Source organism: Oncorhynchus tshawytscha, linkage group LG17 (genome assembly GCF_018296145.1).
Source record: "Oncorhynchus tshawytscha isolate Ot180627B linkage group LG17, Otsh_v2.0, whole genome shotgun sequence".
Taxonomy (NCBI): domain Eukaryota; kingdom Metazoa; phylum Chordata; class Actinopteri; order Salmoniformes; family Salmonidae; genus Oncorhynchus; species Oncorhynchus tshawytscha.
The window spans coordinates 852860-869709 of record NC_056445.1 but is presented as its reverse complement, the minus strand read 5'-3'; the positions used below and the strand labels follow the sequence as shown (position 1 = coordinate 869709).

Sequence of the window (16850 nt, the reverse complement as noted above, 5' to 3'; positions counted from 1 at the left end):
ATTTCAAATAAAAGTGCCCCTTTTATATAATATATGAAACTGCAGGCTTAAGTGAAATCCATTTGCTGCTTCCCTAGTTTTATTCCAAATGTAGGCATATTTGTCTCATATGGAGATGTTCATACTGATATTTTGTATGATAATAATTTAATTGTTGTAAATGCAAAAGGGTCATCACCACCATTGCAGGCGTGCATAATGATGTGAATTAGTGAGTGAAAATACCTATATGAGAAGTGTTTTGAATATGTTTAAGTGTCCTCTTAATTGGATACATATATGTCCTATATGAAGAAACAATATGTTAAACATTTCAACAGGTGTATTTATGAAGAACGATAACAGTTCAGGCATGAGTGACGTTCAGACACGTTGTTTTATAATCATTAAAGTTGAGACCAAGTTTGACACATTGTAGCCTATTCATGATTTATGTGTTGTTGATTTTCCATTTTCCAGAGCCTTGAGTTCATCTCATTTGCTTAACACCCCCCTAAACGAAGTTGTTGAACTTTTATAAAACTTAACATTTTCTGAAATTCAATAAGATCCACACGAAGTGATAGTCTCTACAAATGAAACCATTTTTCACTAATCGAACAATATTCAACAAATGAAAGGATCATGAATTCCCTTATCTCAAAGGATGCGCACGACTCTCTAATCGGTGGAAACATTGTCACTTGGAATCATCACTCATACCCAAACGTTACCCACCAGAAGGAAACCCCCCTTACCACCTGACGTCAGATGAACCGTTTAAAAGACAGGTTCGGAGGGGGGACAAGAACAACAGGAGCAGCAGAACTCAAAGAGAAGCCAATCTCAACGATTGTCTGCCCAATTGAACCACCTTTATCCATCCTCTGCCTCCCCGAGACCCAGAAGAAGATGCTCTCGATGCGTGTCCAGTGCGCCCTAGCACTACTCTCCCTAGCCCTGGCCATCAGCAGCGTCTCTGCCGCTCCGTCCGATGCCAAACTCCGCCAGCTGCTCCAACGGTCACTCATGGCACCTGCAGGCAAACAGGTAAATACCTTCAATCAGACTTTCATTATTAGAATTTGTTCTTAAACAACATATATCTCAGGCTGCAGTGGCCATATTATATGATTTTTTTCTGAGTTTGATGGCACAGCTGTAAACTACAATTTAAGTAGATTTACCTCTAGAGTCTAGCGACTATACCTTCTAGAAATGTACATTTAAGCACATGCGTTGCCATACAGTTAACTCTTTGGTTTTACTGGCAGGCACAGGGAAATGAATCGAGGAAATTAGTATGATGCAGGGAAGCAACCAAGAAATTAAGTATTTGAATTTATTATGGATCCACATTTAAATGCTGGCACTCTTCCTGGGGTCCAGCAAAATTAATGGATTTATACACAATTTTAAAAAACATGACATTACTTTTCACAACATAGTTGTGTGTGCACAACTAGTAGTGGCCCGAGTGTGTGCACTCGGGCCACTACTCTACTACCACATATCTACAACACAAATCCATGTGTATGTGTGTGTATAGTGTGTATGTTATCATATGTGTGTGTATGGATGTCTATGACTGTGTATGTGTCTCTTCACAGTTTATGCTGTTCCATAAGGTGCATTTTTATCATTTTTTCAATCTGATCTTTCTGCTTGTGTGAGCTACTTGATGTGGAATAGAGTTCTGTGTAGCTCTATGTAGTATTGTGTGCCTCCAATAGTCTTTTCTAGATTTGGGGACTGTGAAGACACCTCTGGTGGCATGTCTTGTGGGGTTTGCATTGGTGTTTGACATGTGTGCCAGTAGTTTAAACAGACAGCTCGGTGCATTCAATATGTCAATACTTTTCACAAAGTAGTGATGAAGTCAATCTCTCCTCTACTTAGAGCCAGGACAGGTTGAAATACCAATATTTCCTCAGAACTTAATAATATGTAACAGAGCAACTAACAAAATATAAATGTATATTGTTCTATATTTTAAATCAACCTTTAAAATGAAAAACGTAAAATAAGAACGAAAGAGGTCTCTGGAATTTGGGGTATGCTGTAGTTAGCTGTCAATTACGTAGCATAGTCAGAACATACGGTAGAATGGGTAAAAAAGTACCTAATGTTTATTAATGAAAAGTGTTCTTCCCCAAAAAATGTACATGATGGGAAAGTAGTTTATACATCTCGGTTTAAGTGATCGATTCATGCGTAACAGCATTGGAAAGGTCATTTTAATAGATTTGAAGACAGCTTAAATAAATTGAAATAATGCAGATTGAATAGCCTACATCTATTTATTCTAGCAATGTGTGGGAAGAGAAAACATTCAAACACTGATTTCCTTCCTAAATGGGTATGCTACATTTTTTTTTAAAGCATGTTGATTTCTTTCTATTTCAGTGGATCTTGTTGCTAAAATGTGAAATTTTCTGTCTCCACAAAACAGAAAAAATAACTATTTAATCTTATTTGATCTATTTTCAGGAGCTTGCCAGGAATACACTCGTAGAGCTACTCTCAGAGCTCGCACACGTAGAGAACGAGGCGATTGAATTGGATGACATGTCTCATGGCGTGGAGCAGGAGGATGTGGATCTCGAGCTGGAGCGTGCACCCGGCCCAGTACTGGCTCCACGTGAACGCAAGGCTGGATGCAAGAACTTCTTCTGGAAAACCTTTACATCGTGTTAATTAATCTACACCCGGGCCCTTTACTGTGTGTACTACATCTCATTTCTTTTGTTTCAATCACTCATTGCTGAATCCAATGCACCATGGCCTAACCCTCCTCTTCAAAAAAATTCAATAAACACTGTTAAAACTTTAACAATCATTCTGATGTTTTTATCGCTCATTTAGATTTTTTTCCCGAAAAGAAACACAAGAAAGAATGTTCTACAAATGTATGCAATTCTGCTTTGACTGTGATTTATGTATTTTGGCAGACTATTTTTAATTGTTTGTTTGAATAAAATCTGTGTTTCAGAACCAATGAGTTGATTTATATATTGTTATTTTGCTCCTCTTTTAAAATGTTTTTTTTTTAAATTCAGTAATAGCCTATTCCTATGAGATGCTAGCACACTTCTCTCCAGGATAAGCATGCTTGTTTCCTCCATTTGGAATGATGTTACAGGGTATAGTTTTGGTTACAGGGTATAGTTTTATTTTAGGCGGTAATCTATTGTTGGATAAACTGACTTTGTTGTGTTGTGGTGTGCCATAAGAAGTTTATATTTATGAAGGGTAGGCATAATGTAAACATTGACCTGACGAACCTCCAGCAGCAACAACACCTTCCTAATATTGAGTTGCACCCTGGCACTTTTGCCCTCAGAACAGCCTCAATTACAGTTTTTTTCGATTGCTAAACGACAGTGGACACAACTGGAGTCACATGTGCAAAACTCTAATTACAGTCTGCACAGCAGCAGTTCATGTGGACCAAACTCTAGTTCGTTTTTCATTGCTTGAACACAGTTTTCAAAACTCTACACACTTATCCCATGACTTTAACCACAACCTGCACAACACTGTGGATTTACAGCACTTTGTTCAAATGCTAACACACTGCTGTCAAAACTGTGAACCACACATTAAAAACGGAATAGATTTCAGCCTTGTGCCTTTCAAACACTGCTGATTGCAATTTCAGCTGAAAGGCTAAGCAGGTGTCTTGTTTTAGACTTGTTAGTGAACACACACACATATTACAGTATATATAGGTAGAGCTCAGAAAGACTCATTTTGGAAATGGAACAAGGAAGATGGGTTCGTGGAGGGAGAAGGGTGGCAGGGAGAGGGCTGATGTGTGGAGGAAGACAAAGAAGACAAAGAGCTGTTATTTCAGATGAAATAAGGGCTACACTTATAGACCATGTCGTGAACCATGGTCTCTCATTGAGAGAAGCAGGGTTGAGGGTGCAACCCAATCTGCAAAGATCCACAGTGGCATCTGTAATGTGAATTTTCCATCATGCAAACAGGTGAGAGTTACATCCTTACAGTAAATTAAAACATTACAGGAATCTATTTTGTACTGCAATTATAGAATATTTACACAGATATATATTACAGTAAGTTTAACTGTAAAATATATTTTTACAACAGGACCCAAAGGCTGCCCCCAACAGGGGGAAGAGGAAAAATATTTTCAGATGCGCAGGAAAATGCTATTGTTGACATGGTTGTTGTCAACAATGCAATAAAACTGCGGGAGATTCAAGATAGAGTGCTGGCTGATAATGATATATTTGAAAATGTTCATTCTGTCAGCACAACAACTATTGCTCGAGTCCTAAAGAAACACCAAGTTACAATGAAACAGTTATACACTGTACCGTTCGAGAGAAACAGTGAACGGGTAAAAGAGCAAAGATACCAATATGTCCAGGTAAGACGTCTGAGGTTACGTACACAGCTATACAAAATATTTACAGTAAAAAAAACACTAGCATTTCTACAGTAAAACTGTGCACTTACTGTTTTTCAGAGAGTAATGGAGGTGGAAGCACGGGAAAGACCACATTCATTTGTATTTATCGATGAAGCTGGATTTAACCTTGCCAAAACACGGCGCAGAGGAAGGAATGTTATAGGTCAAAGGGCCACTGTGGAGGTTCCAGGCCAAAGGGGGGGAAATATCACCATGTGTGCTGCAATGGCCAATGATGGTTTGCTTCTCAACACACCACTCATTGGCCCATACAACACAGAAAGGCTTATAGCTTTCCTAGAACAGCTCTATGCTTAGCTAGTGCCAGCAGAACAGGGGGAGCCAGTAAGAAACCCCCAAGTTTTTGTCATAGTTTGCGATAACGTTGCTTTTCACCACTCTGCAGCTGTCACAGATTGGTTTGCAGCACATCACAGATTTATGGTTTTGTACCTGCCTGCATATTCACCCTTCCTCAACCCAATAGAGGAGTTTTTCTCTGCCTGGAGGTGGAAAGTGTTTGGTCACCACCCACATGACCAAATGTCTCTTTTGGAAGCTATGCGTGCCGGATGTGAGGACACGAGTCCAGAGGACTGCCAGGGATGGATAAGGCACTCCAGAAGGTTCTTCCCCAGGTGCATGGCAAGAGAAAACATTAGATTTGATGTTGAAGAAAACCTGTGGCCTGATGCTAGAGAGAGGCAGGATTAGCCCCTCAATTATTTGTTCGAATTACAGTATGTACTTTTAGTTTCTACCTTTTTTTTCTCATTACTGTAATTCCGTAAATTACTACAGACTATTGAAGCAAACTGCTAATTTTCATTTACCTTAAATAATTGTTATGTTCTAAAAAATTTAATAAATCATGTGAAAGAATGTCACTCTTTTCTTTGAAGAAAATATTACTTTGTATAAAGTCACTGAAATTGTTCAAACTGTAAAGATGAAAAGTTTGTATTTTCTGTATTGGTGTTTGATGCTAGTGTTTTTACTCTCAGTGTGTTCTGAGTGACAGTGTGTGTTATCTCAGTGAGGGTTGTGCATAGTGTTTGGCTGCACAGAGCGTGTTTTGAGCCATGTGTTAAGAGTTGTGTTGCTTGGAATGAGTTTTGCAGGTGATGTGAACTGTTTAGCTCAGGTGACTGTTGGTAGTGCAGACTGTAGTTAGAGTTTTGCACATGTGACTCCAGTTGTGCCCACTGTCATTTAGCAATCGAAAAAAACTGTAATTGGGGCATGGACTCTACAAAATATCAAAAGCTTTCCACAGGGATGCTGGCCCATGTTAACTCCAATGCTTCCCACAGTTGTGTCAAGTTGGCTGGATGTCCTTTGGGTGGAAGACCATTCTTGATACACACGGGAAACTTTTGAGCGTGAAAAACCCAGCAGCGTTGCAGTTCTTGACACACTCAAACCGATGCGCCTAGTACCTAATAACATCAAATCAAATTGTATTTGTCACATGTGCCGAATACAACAATGAAATGCTTACTTACAAGCCCTTAACCAACAATGCAGTTTTAAGAAAAATACCTAAAAATGTTTTTAAATAAAGTAACAAATAATTAAAGAGCAGCAGTAAAATAACAATAGCGAGGCTATATACAGGGGTTATCGGTACAGAGTCAATGTGCAGGGGCACTGGTTAGTCAAGGGATTTAGGTTATCTGTACATGTAGGTAGAACTTTTAAAGTAACTTTGCATAGATAATAACAGAGAGTAGCAGCAGCGTAAAAGATGGGGGGGGGGCAATGCAAATAGTCTGGGTAGCCATTTAATTAGATGTTCAGTAGTCTTATGGCTTGGAGGTAGAAGCTGTTTAGAAGCCTCTTGGACCTAGACTTGGCGCTCCGGCACCGCTTGCCATGCGGTAGCAGAGAGAACAGTCTATGACTAGGGAGGCTGGAGTCCTTGACCATTTTTAAGGCCTTCCTCTGACACCACCTGGTATAGAGGTTCTAGATAGCAGGAAGCTTGGCCACATTCAAAGGCACTGAAATCTTTTGCCTTGTCCATTCACCTTGTCTCAAGGTTTAGAAACAGTTTTTAACCTGTCTCCTCCCCTTCATCATGACTGATTGAAGTGGATTTAACACATGACATCAATAAGGGATCATAGCTTTCACTTGGATTCACCTGCTCAGTCTATGCCATGGAAAGAGCAGGTGTTCTTAATGTTTTGTATACTCAAAAACAAAATCACGTTTTTTTTTCAACAACGATGTTGAAGTAAATTGTTCAAGTAAAATGGTCAAGTAAATGTTGACAAACAGCACAGAATAGCATGTTAACTAAATAAGTTTCCAAAAAAATGCATTCCACAGTTCACAAGTTAAACTTACCATGTTTCCAAATAGAAACAGTTGGTGCATATATTGTGACAACATTTTGTGACATTTTTGGTATTTGGCAAGTTTTTCTCCAGCTCTTATGGACACTTAAGTTCTGCTAGGAGCAGTAAGAACCTACCTGTCCTGTGTGTGTGTGTTTATTTTATATTTAACCAGGCATGACAGTTATGAACAAATTCTTATTTTCAATGACAGCTTAGGAACAGTGTGTGTGTGTGTGTGTGTGTGTGTGTGTGTGTGTGTGTGTGTGCATGTGTGTGTGTGTGCATCTGCTGGAATGTGTACGTGTGTGTGTGTGTGTGTGTGTGTGTGTGTGTGTGTGTGTGTGTGTGTGTGTGTGTGTGTGTGTGTGTGTGTGCATCTGCTGGAATGTGTGTGTGTGTGTGTGCATCTGCTGGAATGTGTGTGTGTGTGTGTGTGTGTGTGTGTGTGTGCATCTGCTGGAATGTGTACGTGTGTGTGTGTGTGTGTGTGTGTGTGTGTGTGTGTGTGTGTGTGTGTGTGTGTGTGTGTGTGTGTGTGTGTGTGTGTGTGTGTTAAATGCCACCTTGAAAGTGTGTGTGCATCTGCATGTGTGAAAAACAAATTTCTAAAATGTAAAATGTGTGTGCACACATATCTACATGCACATGTGTGCCCGTGTGTATGTCCCCTGCATGTGTGTAGACTCCACACTGACTCTTCAGAATGTGCGGGAGGAGGAGAATCACCAGGATGCTTGGTGAGATTAGGAAACGATACCAAATGGGAAGTGCACTTAATAACCCCTGACTCATTAATGGGCTTTGCTTAAGAAAGCTCTCAAACAATTAGTATTAAAGAGCAAGACACTGACAGTCTGGAACTGGAGGAAGGGGCTGCAAAATTGAAATCTAAGTAAGATTAAATATCTTACTTACTTAAGTCAAGGCAATATATGCTTGTTTTTTGTATGACAAGATATTTCTTCTTATCAGGCAGTTTTATGTTGGTGCATTTCACTTGTTTCAAGCTTTTTTTGTCCCTAATTATCTTAATAAGATAATATAACTTGTTACTGAGATTGGATTACTGGTTCTGAGTAACTTAATGCTCGAAACTAGAATTACCAGAATTATAAAGCTGTTTGATCAACACTGACAAGTACAAAACTGATTTGTCAAAGTCAGAATTTATTATTTCAAGCATCTTATCCTTTTCATCTCTTCACATATTAAGAACAGATAATGACCAAATGGAATCCACTGTGTTATTTTCAATCTTACACACAGCACAGCAATCAGGTAGACAAAATACAGTAGAGAACAAAGACAGTACACTTTTCATATCTGGGGAACACAGTATGAGTCATTTGAACTGTTGTACAATTCTATTACATCCCCAAGATGGTATTTGACTTGTACATAAGTTTGGCTCTTGTTGCTAATTGTGTAATAAGAGGTCAAATCAACCAGCTTTTCAGCATCCACTAACTAAGTGGCCTGTGCAAGGTGTGGGACCTCAACTTGATAAGCCATGACGTTTCTATCAAAGCGTATAGTTTGAAATGGTTGATATTCCAAACAATAAAGCCTAGAATAAACAAGAAATATGTTTTTAACCAGTCCAAATTCTGACTTCTGAGTTATGTATTTATTAGAATTTATTACAAACCATTTGGTTTATATCATTGAAACCTAGGAAGTCCCTCAATTTTCCACGTAAATATTGTACATCTTTAACCACTGATACAGGTCCCATCTCCCTTTCATTTGAAAGAATTGGGTGCATTGAACTGTCAACATTTTGGCAGCTTTCATATATTTGGTTCTGATTGATCAAAGACTTGCAAATATTTTTTACATTGAGCTTGGAAGCCCATTTAAAGAAACAATGTTTAGACTCAAACCGCATATACATATGTCTAACGATTGGACCCAATGACTTTATCTGCAATGGCAAATGTTTCATATAATGCTGTTTAGGTGTAACATTGCAGTCTGGAAAAAGCTCCTTCCAATGCTTCAAATGATTTTCAATGAGTAACTTCAACCTAGACACAGTCACAATGGAAAGAACAGGTGCAAATACTATCTGTACCATCTCTATTAGCTCAATTATCAGTCGTATATATGCATTGACTTCCAAACTCTCCAAAACAAAGGGCAATATCTTTTGCAGGACAAACATTTGCCCAGATGTCTGTTTTAGTTTTCCATCACTTGAAGTTAATGTATTAACAGAAATTGGTTATGGCCGATCTCTAACATCTAGAGGGAATAAGGGAAACCAAGAATAGCAGAATTTACTGAGTCCAGATCAATCTGTCCTGACACAAAAAGATGATTCAAACACATTTGATTTCCTATGGGGCTATGCCCTCCAGAATTACATGGATAATGTCTTGCGGAGTTTGTTGTATGATATCAAAGACTGGGAATTCAACTAGCTTGCTCCTTCTATTGATCCCATATGTTGTTCTCAGGCTGTTGCGAAGCAAGTCTGTCTGTGCCATCTATTTCATCACACTGTCTGGCATGCTTCTCCAATGTTATTTTAGTATATGCATCCTCATTGAAGTGTGACTGCATGTCCTCAAAAGAACACTCAGAGTGTCTGCACTTACTGTAGGCAAGGCCCACACCCTCTTTGAACCCTGCTTGTTCATGTTGTGGCAGGGTGTCTCCACAGAGAGAGACCATGGCACCATATATTGTTTTCTCTCCGTTAATAGTTAGCATTTTAACCCCACTGTACAATGCATCCATGTCTTCCTTGATTCTATTCAATATTACATCTACACCAGATTGACAGAGGTCTGCTGATGGCAAGTAGCCTGATAGCACCCAGTTTAGACCTTTATTTTGGATTCATATTTCCTAGGGTGTAATACACCATTAATGACTTGTTTTTTGATGCAAAGGATCCTAGTGGATTACAGATCTCTATTTCATCTGTGTACAGAACAATCTGCAATGCCTTTGGTTTCTCTGAAAATAAGGGATGTGATTTTAGAAGAGCATCATCAACAATGTCATGAAAAAAACTTCCCCTGCACATCCAGGGTCCCTTTTCAACCATAGATAAAATCCTTGGGTGTGATAAAAACTGTTCTAGACTTTTGACTAATGGTACATAATGAAATCATTTGTCTTTGATGAAAATGTCTTTTGAGCCTCCAGAGTTCATCCTGCATATGGTTCGAGCAATTGGAATTTCCACTACGTCCAAACAGCTAAACTGCTTCTTAATAACACTGTCCTGTCGAAATGTTGTTGCAAGCAAAAGGGTCAATGAAATTGTAAAATATATCCATTGCATCTTTTTCAAGTTGACCTGATGTGCTTCCTGAATGCTTCTTTAGCACCACCTCCATCTGCTTCCTGCGGTTGTCCAATAGTGATGATTGATACTGCTGTACCCCAGCAACAATGTCATTCACACCTTTTGAAAATGAGAGAGAGAGAGAGAGAGAGAGAGAGAGAGAGGTGGGGATGTCATCAATCATGGAACATACCATCTTGTATACCTATTATATTCAGATTTGTTTATGACATATTTATTAACATAAGGACATAAGGGATCAACAATAGTAAGGTGGACAACCTAGCACTGAGAATGAACTCAACCATCACTGAACCACTACAAAATGCTCTGCATAATGTAACAAACCAAATGCTGTGCTCTGTTCAGAAAAAAGTATCTTACCTGTGAGAGACGGTACTTTGCTCTAGCATTTATCACAAAAGCAGTGGCATGTGTTGTCAAATCCTAAAAAAATTTGACTTTGAATGTAGTGTCCTGAGGCTGGACATTACTAGTTCATGACAAGTATAATGTTTGTGACAGGAGAAGTGGTTGCAAAGACTGACTATGAATGCTATTAGTAAATCTAAGTACTTGAAAAATATGGTCAATTTCAGTAGATTGCCACCAACCAAGTAAATTACTTGTGTCACCGTGACAGCTCCATGTTGGTCAATGCCCCATTGCGCTTCATCTGAGTCAGATGTATGCAGTTGCTGATCAGTGATGCTGGGCTTAGGTAGAAGCTGATCGGGTTGAATGTTGTCTTGTGTACCACACATCAAAGAAACAGATTTATTATTTGAAATTGTATTTAGTTATACAAATAGAGCTATTTAAGTGTTTTGTTCCTATTTATCATTGATTATTTTCACATTAACCCAGCTTTAGCCATAAGAGTCATTATTGCTAAAATGATTGAATAGCCTATGGACTTTGGTCGATGTATCGTCCGTTCATGAAATTATTATCTTTTAAATCCAGAGATTAAAAAAATGCTAGCTAGCTACTTACTTGTTCCGGTGGTACTTGGCTTTTCTCTGATGGCTGTTCATCTGGTCGGGTGAAATCAAGTAGGTGTTGAAGGTGGTTTCTCTTTACACGATGATAGAAGGAATTGTACACTCTATATTCAACCAGAAACCAGAAATCAGGGCTGCGACTGTGCAATCTATTGATATGACTCAATAACAGTTTCAATGAAAAAGCATTAAAAACACAGCAGATAATGTACCCCCAAAGCATCTTGAATGTACCTAAAAGAAAACGCAAGTAAAACGTTCCCACTGCTTTCGATGAAAAGGGCGGAAAGAACTGAAAATGTATTTATAATACGACCAAGTAATTTGATTGGAGTAGAGAACATCAGCACTGGAGCTTTGAACTATACATGTATCACTCCGCTTTACAGGTGTTGACTGTTAATTACATTAACGATCGTTATCTATCTTAAATTGTAACTAACTTCGCACCACAAAGATGAACATATTTCCACAAATAACATGTGAGTTAAATTATGAATGGTTGCCAGGAGAGGACAGTAACGTGTAGACCTACACAAAGTAGCAGTAGCAAGCTGGTGTGTAGGAAAATGTATATGTGGTGCTTTGCAACAATCCAGTCCCAGACCAGTTGGGGAACTATGTGTCCCAGTTCAGTTATGGAACTATGTGTGTTGGCGGAGCCAAATAAATGATTAAATAAATAAACAAATCATAATCTGTTGTCACTTATTACTGTTAACTAATAAATCATGCTTGTAGAACTGTTGTATAAAAGCAACATCACACTCGAGGTCGTGCTGTTATACTGAATATTATTATCTTCTGCCTGCGGCCTCGTACCTACGACCGAATCACAGCTGTGCTCATATTCAGCACTCCTTCTCGTGTGATATTGCTTAACTGATGTATGTACATCACATTATCTAGATACATAAGGGAGGCCTATAACTAAAAAGTCAAAGACAGTCCAAGTCTTTGAGTCATCTAACAACACCATGAATGAAGATGGAATGGATGACACATATCCAGGCATGGATCATATATCAACCGCAGTATTGAAAGGTAATGTTCATTTGTTTATCCCTGTCTACCTTTCTCCTTAGCAAGCTAACGTTAGCTAGCGTTCATTTGAATTGGAAAGTTGGCAAGCCAAGTTAGCATGCTAATTTTAACTAGGTAACGTTGACTGTTAGCAGTTAATAACTGCACGAACGGTCATTCGTTGAAAACACTTGAACTTTGGTTAGATTGAGAGTGCTTTTTGCGAGAAATAGTGTTAATGAGGTGTAAATGTGCCCTAATGACTGACACCGTCGATTATTTAGCTTCGCCGTCTTTGACGACCTTTCTATTGACAATTGAAAATAAATAGAAATGGAGCCAAAGACGCCGAAGCTAAATTATCGATGGTGTCAGTCATTGTCTACAATCTTAGCTAGACAAGCAACTAAGATTTTCAATATGGGAGACAATTTGGCATTAACATTAGTTTCATTAGCTTGCACTATCTTTTGGTTTAAAGTAATTGACGTCAACGTTAATGATATTGGTAGTCAAATTTTGTGACTTAACTATTTACCATGTAGTTAAATGTGTTTTTCAGCTGTTAATTTAAGCACAGACATGCTGCCCAGCCTCTCTAAGGAGGATTTACGTGATCTCTATCCCGGGCCAGAGCACTTCTTCAGAAGGAGAACCATTTGGAGATTTACTCATGGTGTAAATGAGGTAATGTTAGATTTTGACATTTGGGAGACATTTAGTCTAACCATGCAGACAGTGTTTCCTGTTTTCAAAGTAGCATTTCCTGGCCATCATTACAAAACATGTATCTAAAGATGTAGTTGTTTTGGTGTTTGCTGTTAGGTTGTTGTTACAGTGTGGTGTTCTTTTTTCTTTATAATTACGATTGCATATATGTTTGTCTTGCACAGGGTCAGGGAATGAGACCTGTGTAGACCAGTCTCCTCCTCTGGGACCTGTGATTTTAGCCCCACTCCCACTCCCTTCCACTCTCCACCGCCCCCTTCCTCCACCCTCCTGTCCCCTCCATCCCACCACCCCTCTCCAAACCCAAGAGACCAACATGGTGCCAACCATACAGCTTGTCAGCCCACAGTATGTCTTATACACAGACACAGAGTTGGAGCAATCAAGAAGCACCTTTTTTTTAACAGCGTGCTGGACAAGGAGACTATATCCTTTCCAAAGATCTTTGCTGTCGGTTAATCAGGAGTACAGTAACAAGCATGATTTCCATTAAGAGAGCAGTAGGGGATGACTTCCAGTATCCATGCAGCCGTGAACTCACTGTAATGGTGAAGCGTCTCATAGAATACTACCCAATGCTGCGGGACAGATCTACAACCAGTGGAGCTGAGTGTGTAAGTCACTACTCAGGTATTCAACATATTTCCAAACGCAGTACTGTTGGATACCTGGCAGCCAAAGTGCAAACATCTGACTCTCAAAATAGGAGGGATGTGCTTCATCCAGATCAATCAGGGCAACATGTGTCTGCTTGTATTTTCATTTCTGGATTAGATTTTTCTTAAAAACTTCTTACGGCTGAAATCCTGCTAATGCAATCGATATGACAACAGCCAGTGAAAGTGCAGGTCACCAAATTCAAACAACAGAAATCTCATAATTAAAATTCCTCAAACATACAAGTATTTTACACCATTTTAAAGATTAACTTGATGTTAATCCCACCACAGTGTCCGATTTCAAAAAGGCTTTACGACAAAAGCACACCAAATGATTATGTTAGGTCAGTACCTAGTCACAGAAAAACAGCCATTTTTTCCAGCCAAAGAGAGGAGTCACAAAAAGCAGAAATAGGGATAAAATTAATCACTAACCTTTGGTGATCTTCATCAGATGACACCCATAGGACTCCATGTTACACAATACATGTATGTTTTGTTCGATAAAGTTCATATTTATTTCCAAAAATCTCAGTTTACATTGGCGCGTTATGTTCAATAATGTTTTGCTTCCAAAACATCCAGTGATTTTGCAGAGCCACATCAATTTACAGAAATACTCATAATAAACATTGATAAAAGATACAAGTGTTATGCATGGAACTTTAACTTCTCCTTAATGCAACTGCTGTGTCAGATTTTTTAAAAAGCGGAAAAAGCACACCATGCAATAATCTGAGTACGGCGCTTAGACACAAAATCAAGCCATACAGATACCCCCCATGTTGTGGAGTCAACAGAAGTCAGAAATAGCATTATAAATATTCACTCCCAGGAACCCCAGTTCCACAATAAATGTTTATTTTGTTCGATAAAGTCCATCATTTATGTCCAAATACCTCCTTTTTGTTCGCGTGTTTAGTTCACAAATCCAAAATCACAAATAGGCAAAGAGTTTGGAAAGGCAAAGAGTTGAAAAACTCAAACCTCAGACTTCCCACTGCCAGGTTGGATTTTTTTCTCAGGTTTTTGCCTGCCATATGAGTTCTGTTATACTCACAGACATCAATCATTCAAACCGTTTTAGAAACTTCAGAGTGTTTATCCAACTCTACTAATAGTATGCATATCTTAGCTTCTGGGCCTGAGTAGCAGGCAATTTACTCTGGCCAGCTTATTCATCCAAGCTACTCAATACTGCCCCCCAGCCAGAAGAAGTTCATGTGATTTATAATACAAACAATTTGTTGTTTGTTAGGAATCTGTGAAGAAGCAGCTTTTGAAAAGGATTCAGTATGTGACAACCCCCCAAAAGATGCAGGGAGCGACCCCTTCAAGAAAGAGGCCACGAAGCCTTAGATTTCAGAACAGCCAGGAGATGTCCACTGATGAGACTGACGAATCCACCTCCTCAACCCTGATCTTGGAGAGATCCCCACAATCTAGATGCAGCACCCCAGAGGTTGAACAGTTGGGTGGTAAGTACACAAATTGAAATAGTGGATAGTGTTTCTGTATAAATGCAACTTCTACTACTACTCTAAGTGAGGGACTAGAAACAAAGTGACTATTTAGTCTTCAGTGTTTCCTGTGGAATGAGAGTTTTGGAGGGTAGTACCAGCGGAATCACTGGACTTAATTTCAGTCTACATTTTAATGTTAATAGTTCGGGTTTGTTAAGTTTTCTGACATCAGATACTATTGAGAGCCTACAGAAGCAGGTGAGACATTATAAAACTCTATAGGAGATGTACAAAGGATGTTACTGGCTCAGTTGACAATGGAGAATCCCATGAATGGATCATTTAAAAAAAAGTTTTACTCAAATTTGCTTTGTTAAAATCCCCAGCTACAATAAATGCGGCATCAGGATATGTGGTTTCCAGTTTGCACAAAGTCCAGTGTAGTTTCTTGAGGGCTGTCGTGGTTTTGGCTTGAGGGGGAATATACACGGCTGTGACTATAACCAAAGATAATTATCTTGGGAAGTAATACGGTCTGCATTTGATTGTGAGGTATTCTAGGTCGGGTGAACAAAAGGACTGTATGTTTCTGTATGTTTCTGTGGTTAATCATAAAACATATACCACTGCCTTTCTTCTTCCCAGACAGTTCATTATTCCTGTCTAAACAATGTACGGAGAACCCAGCTGGTTGTATGGACGGGGACAGTATATCTGGAGAGAGCTATGATTCCGTGAAGCAGAGTATGTTACAGTCCCTGATGTCTCTCCAGAAGGAGATCCTCGCCCTGAGTTCGTCTACTTTATTATCCAGAGACTGAACATTAACGAGTAATATTCTCAGAAACGGGGGACGTTGTGCATGTCTCCTGAGTCGGACTAGAAGTCCACTCCGAATGCCATTCTCCACCGGCGGCATCTTGGAGCAGCCTCTGGAAAAAGTTCAGTGGTGGGTACGAACAAAGGATCCAATTCAGGAAAATCGTATTCCTGGTCGTATTGCTGATGAGTTACCATCACTCTGATATCCAAAAGTTATTTCCGGCTGTATGCGATAACACCAAAAACGTTCTGGGCAAATAATGTAATAAATAACACACAAAAATACTGCAAAGTTGCTTGGGAGCAAGAAGCAGAGCTGCCATGTCTTCTGCATCACTGGCAGCATCAGGGGTAAATCTCTAGTAGGTTGAACGGTGAAAGATAACTAACTCATTTTCACAATTGTTTGTAATTAGTACAGTCAGACACAGAACACCACACGGGCATGATGACAAACATTAGTGAAAAATAAAGTTTTCCAAAGAACCTTGCCTAGAGAAGTTCTGAGATTACTGTGTGTTGGTCATTTAAAGTAAACATCGTCATCATCCAAGTTGGTTGGCATGCCCCATCTACCTAGCGGAAAGGTACAGTGCGTTCGGAAACCCCTTTGATTTTTTCCACGTTTTGTTACATTGCAGTCTTAATTAACATGGATTAAATATTTTTTTCTCCTCCTCAAACAGGTTTTTAGAAATATTTGCAAATGTATTAAAAATCTAAATCCTAAACATAACATTTATATAATTATTCAGACCCTTTACTCAGTACTTTGTTGAAGCACATTTAGCAGAAATTACAGCTTCGAGTCTTCATGGGTACGACTCTACAAGCTTGGTACACCTGTATTTGAGGAGTTTCTCCCATTCTTCTCTTCACATCCTCTCAAGCTCTGTCAGGTTGGATAAGGAGCATTGCTGCACAGCTATTTTCAGGTCTCTCTATAGTTGTTAGATCGGATTCAAGGGGCTCTGGATGGGCCCCTCAAGAACATTCAGACACTTGTCCCGAAGCCACTCCTGCATTGTTTTGGCTGTGTGCTTAGAGTCATTGTCCTGTTGGAATGTGAACCTTCACCACAGTCTGA

At 39.2% G+C, this 16850-nt stretch overlaps 1 protein-coding gene across 1 annotated transcript; it reads left to right on the top strand.

Annotated features, from left to right (window-relative positions):
- Nucleotides 1-793: 793 nt before the first annotated feature.
- Nucleotides 794-2977, top strand: LOC112217230 (somatostatin-1A). The gene is made up of 2 exons (XM_024377503.1): nt 794-1029; nt 2470-2977. The coding sequence occupies exons 1-2, from the start codon at nt 892-894 to the stop codon at nt 2674-2676; spliced, it is 345 nt and encodes a 114-aa protein (XP_024233271.1). The 5' UTR covers nt 794-891; the 3' UTR covers nt 2677-2977.
- The last annotated feature ends 13873 nt before the right edge of the window (nt 2978-16850 follow it).

Bases quoted from the DNA above. Each gene is read 5' to 3' on its own strand.
- LOC112217230 (XM_024377503.1), top strand. From the start codon at position 892: ATGCTCTCGATGCGTGTCCAGTGCGCCCTAGCACTACTCTCCCTAGCC. The intron at 1,030-2,469 runs GTAAATACCTTC...ATCTATTTTCAG, and splicing joins TGGCACCTGCAGGCAAACAG to GAGCTTGCCAGGAATACACT.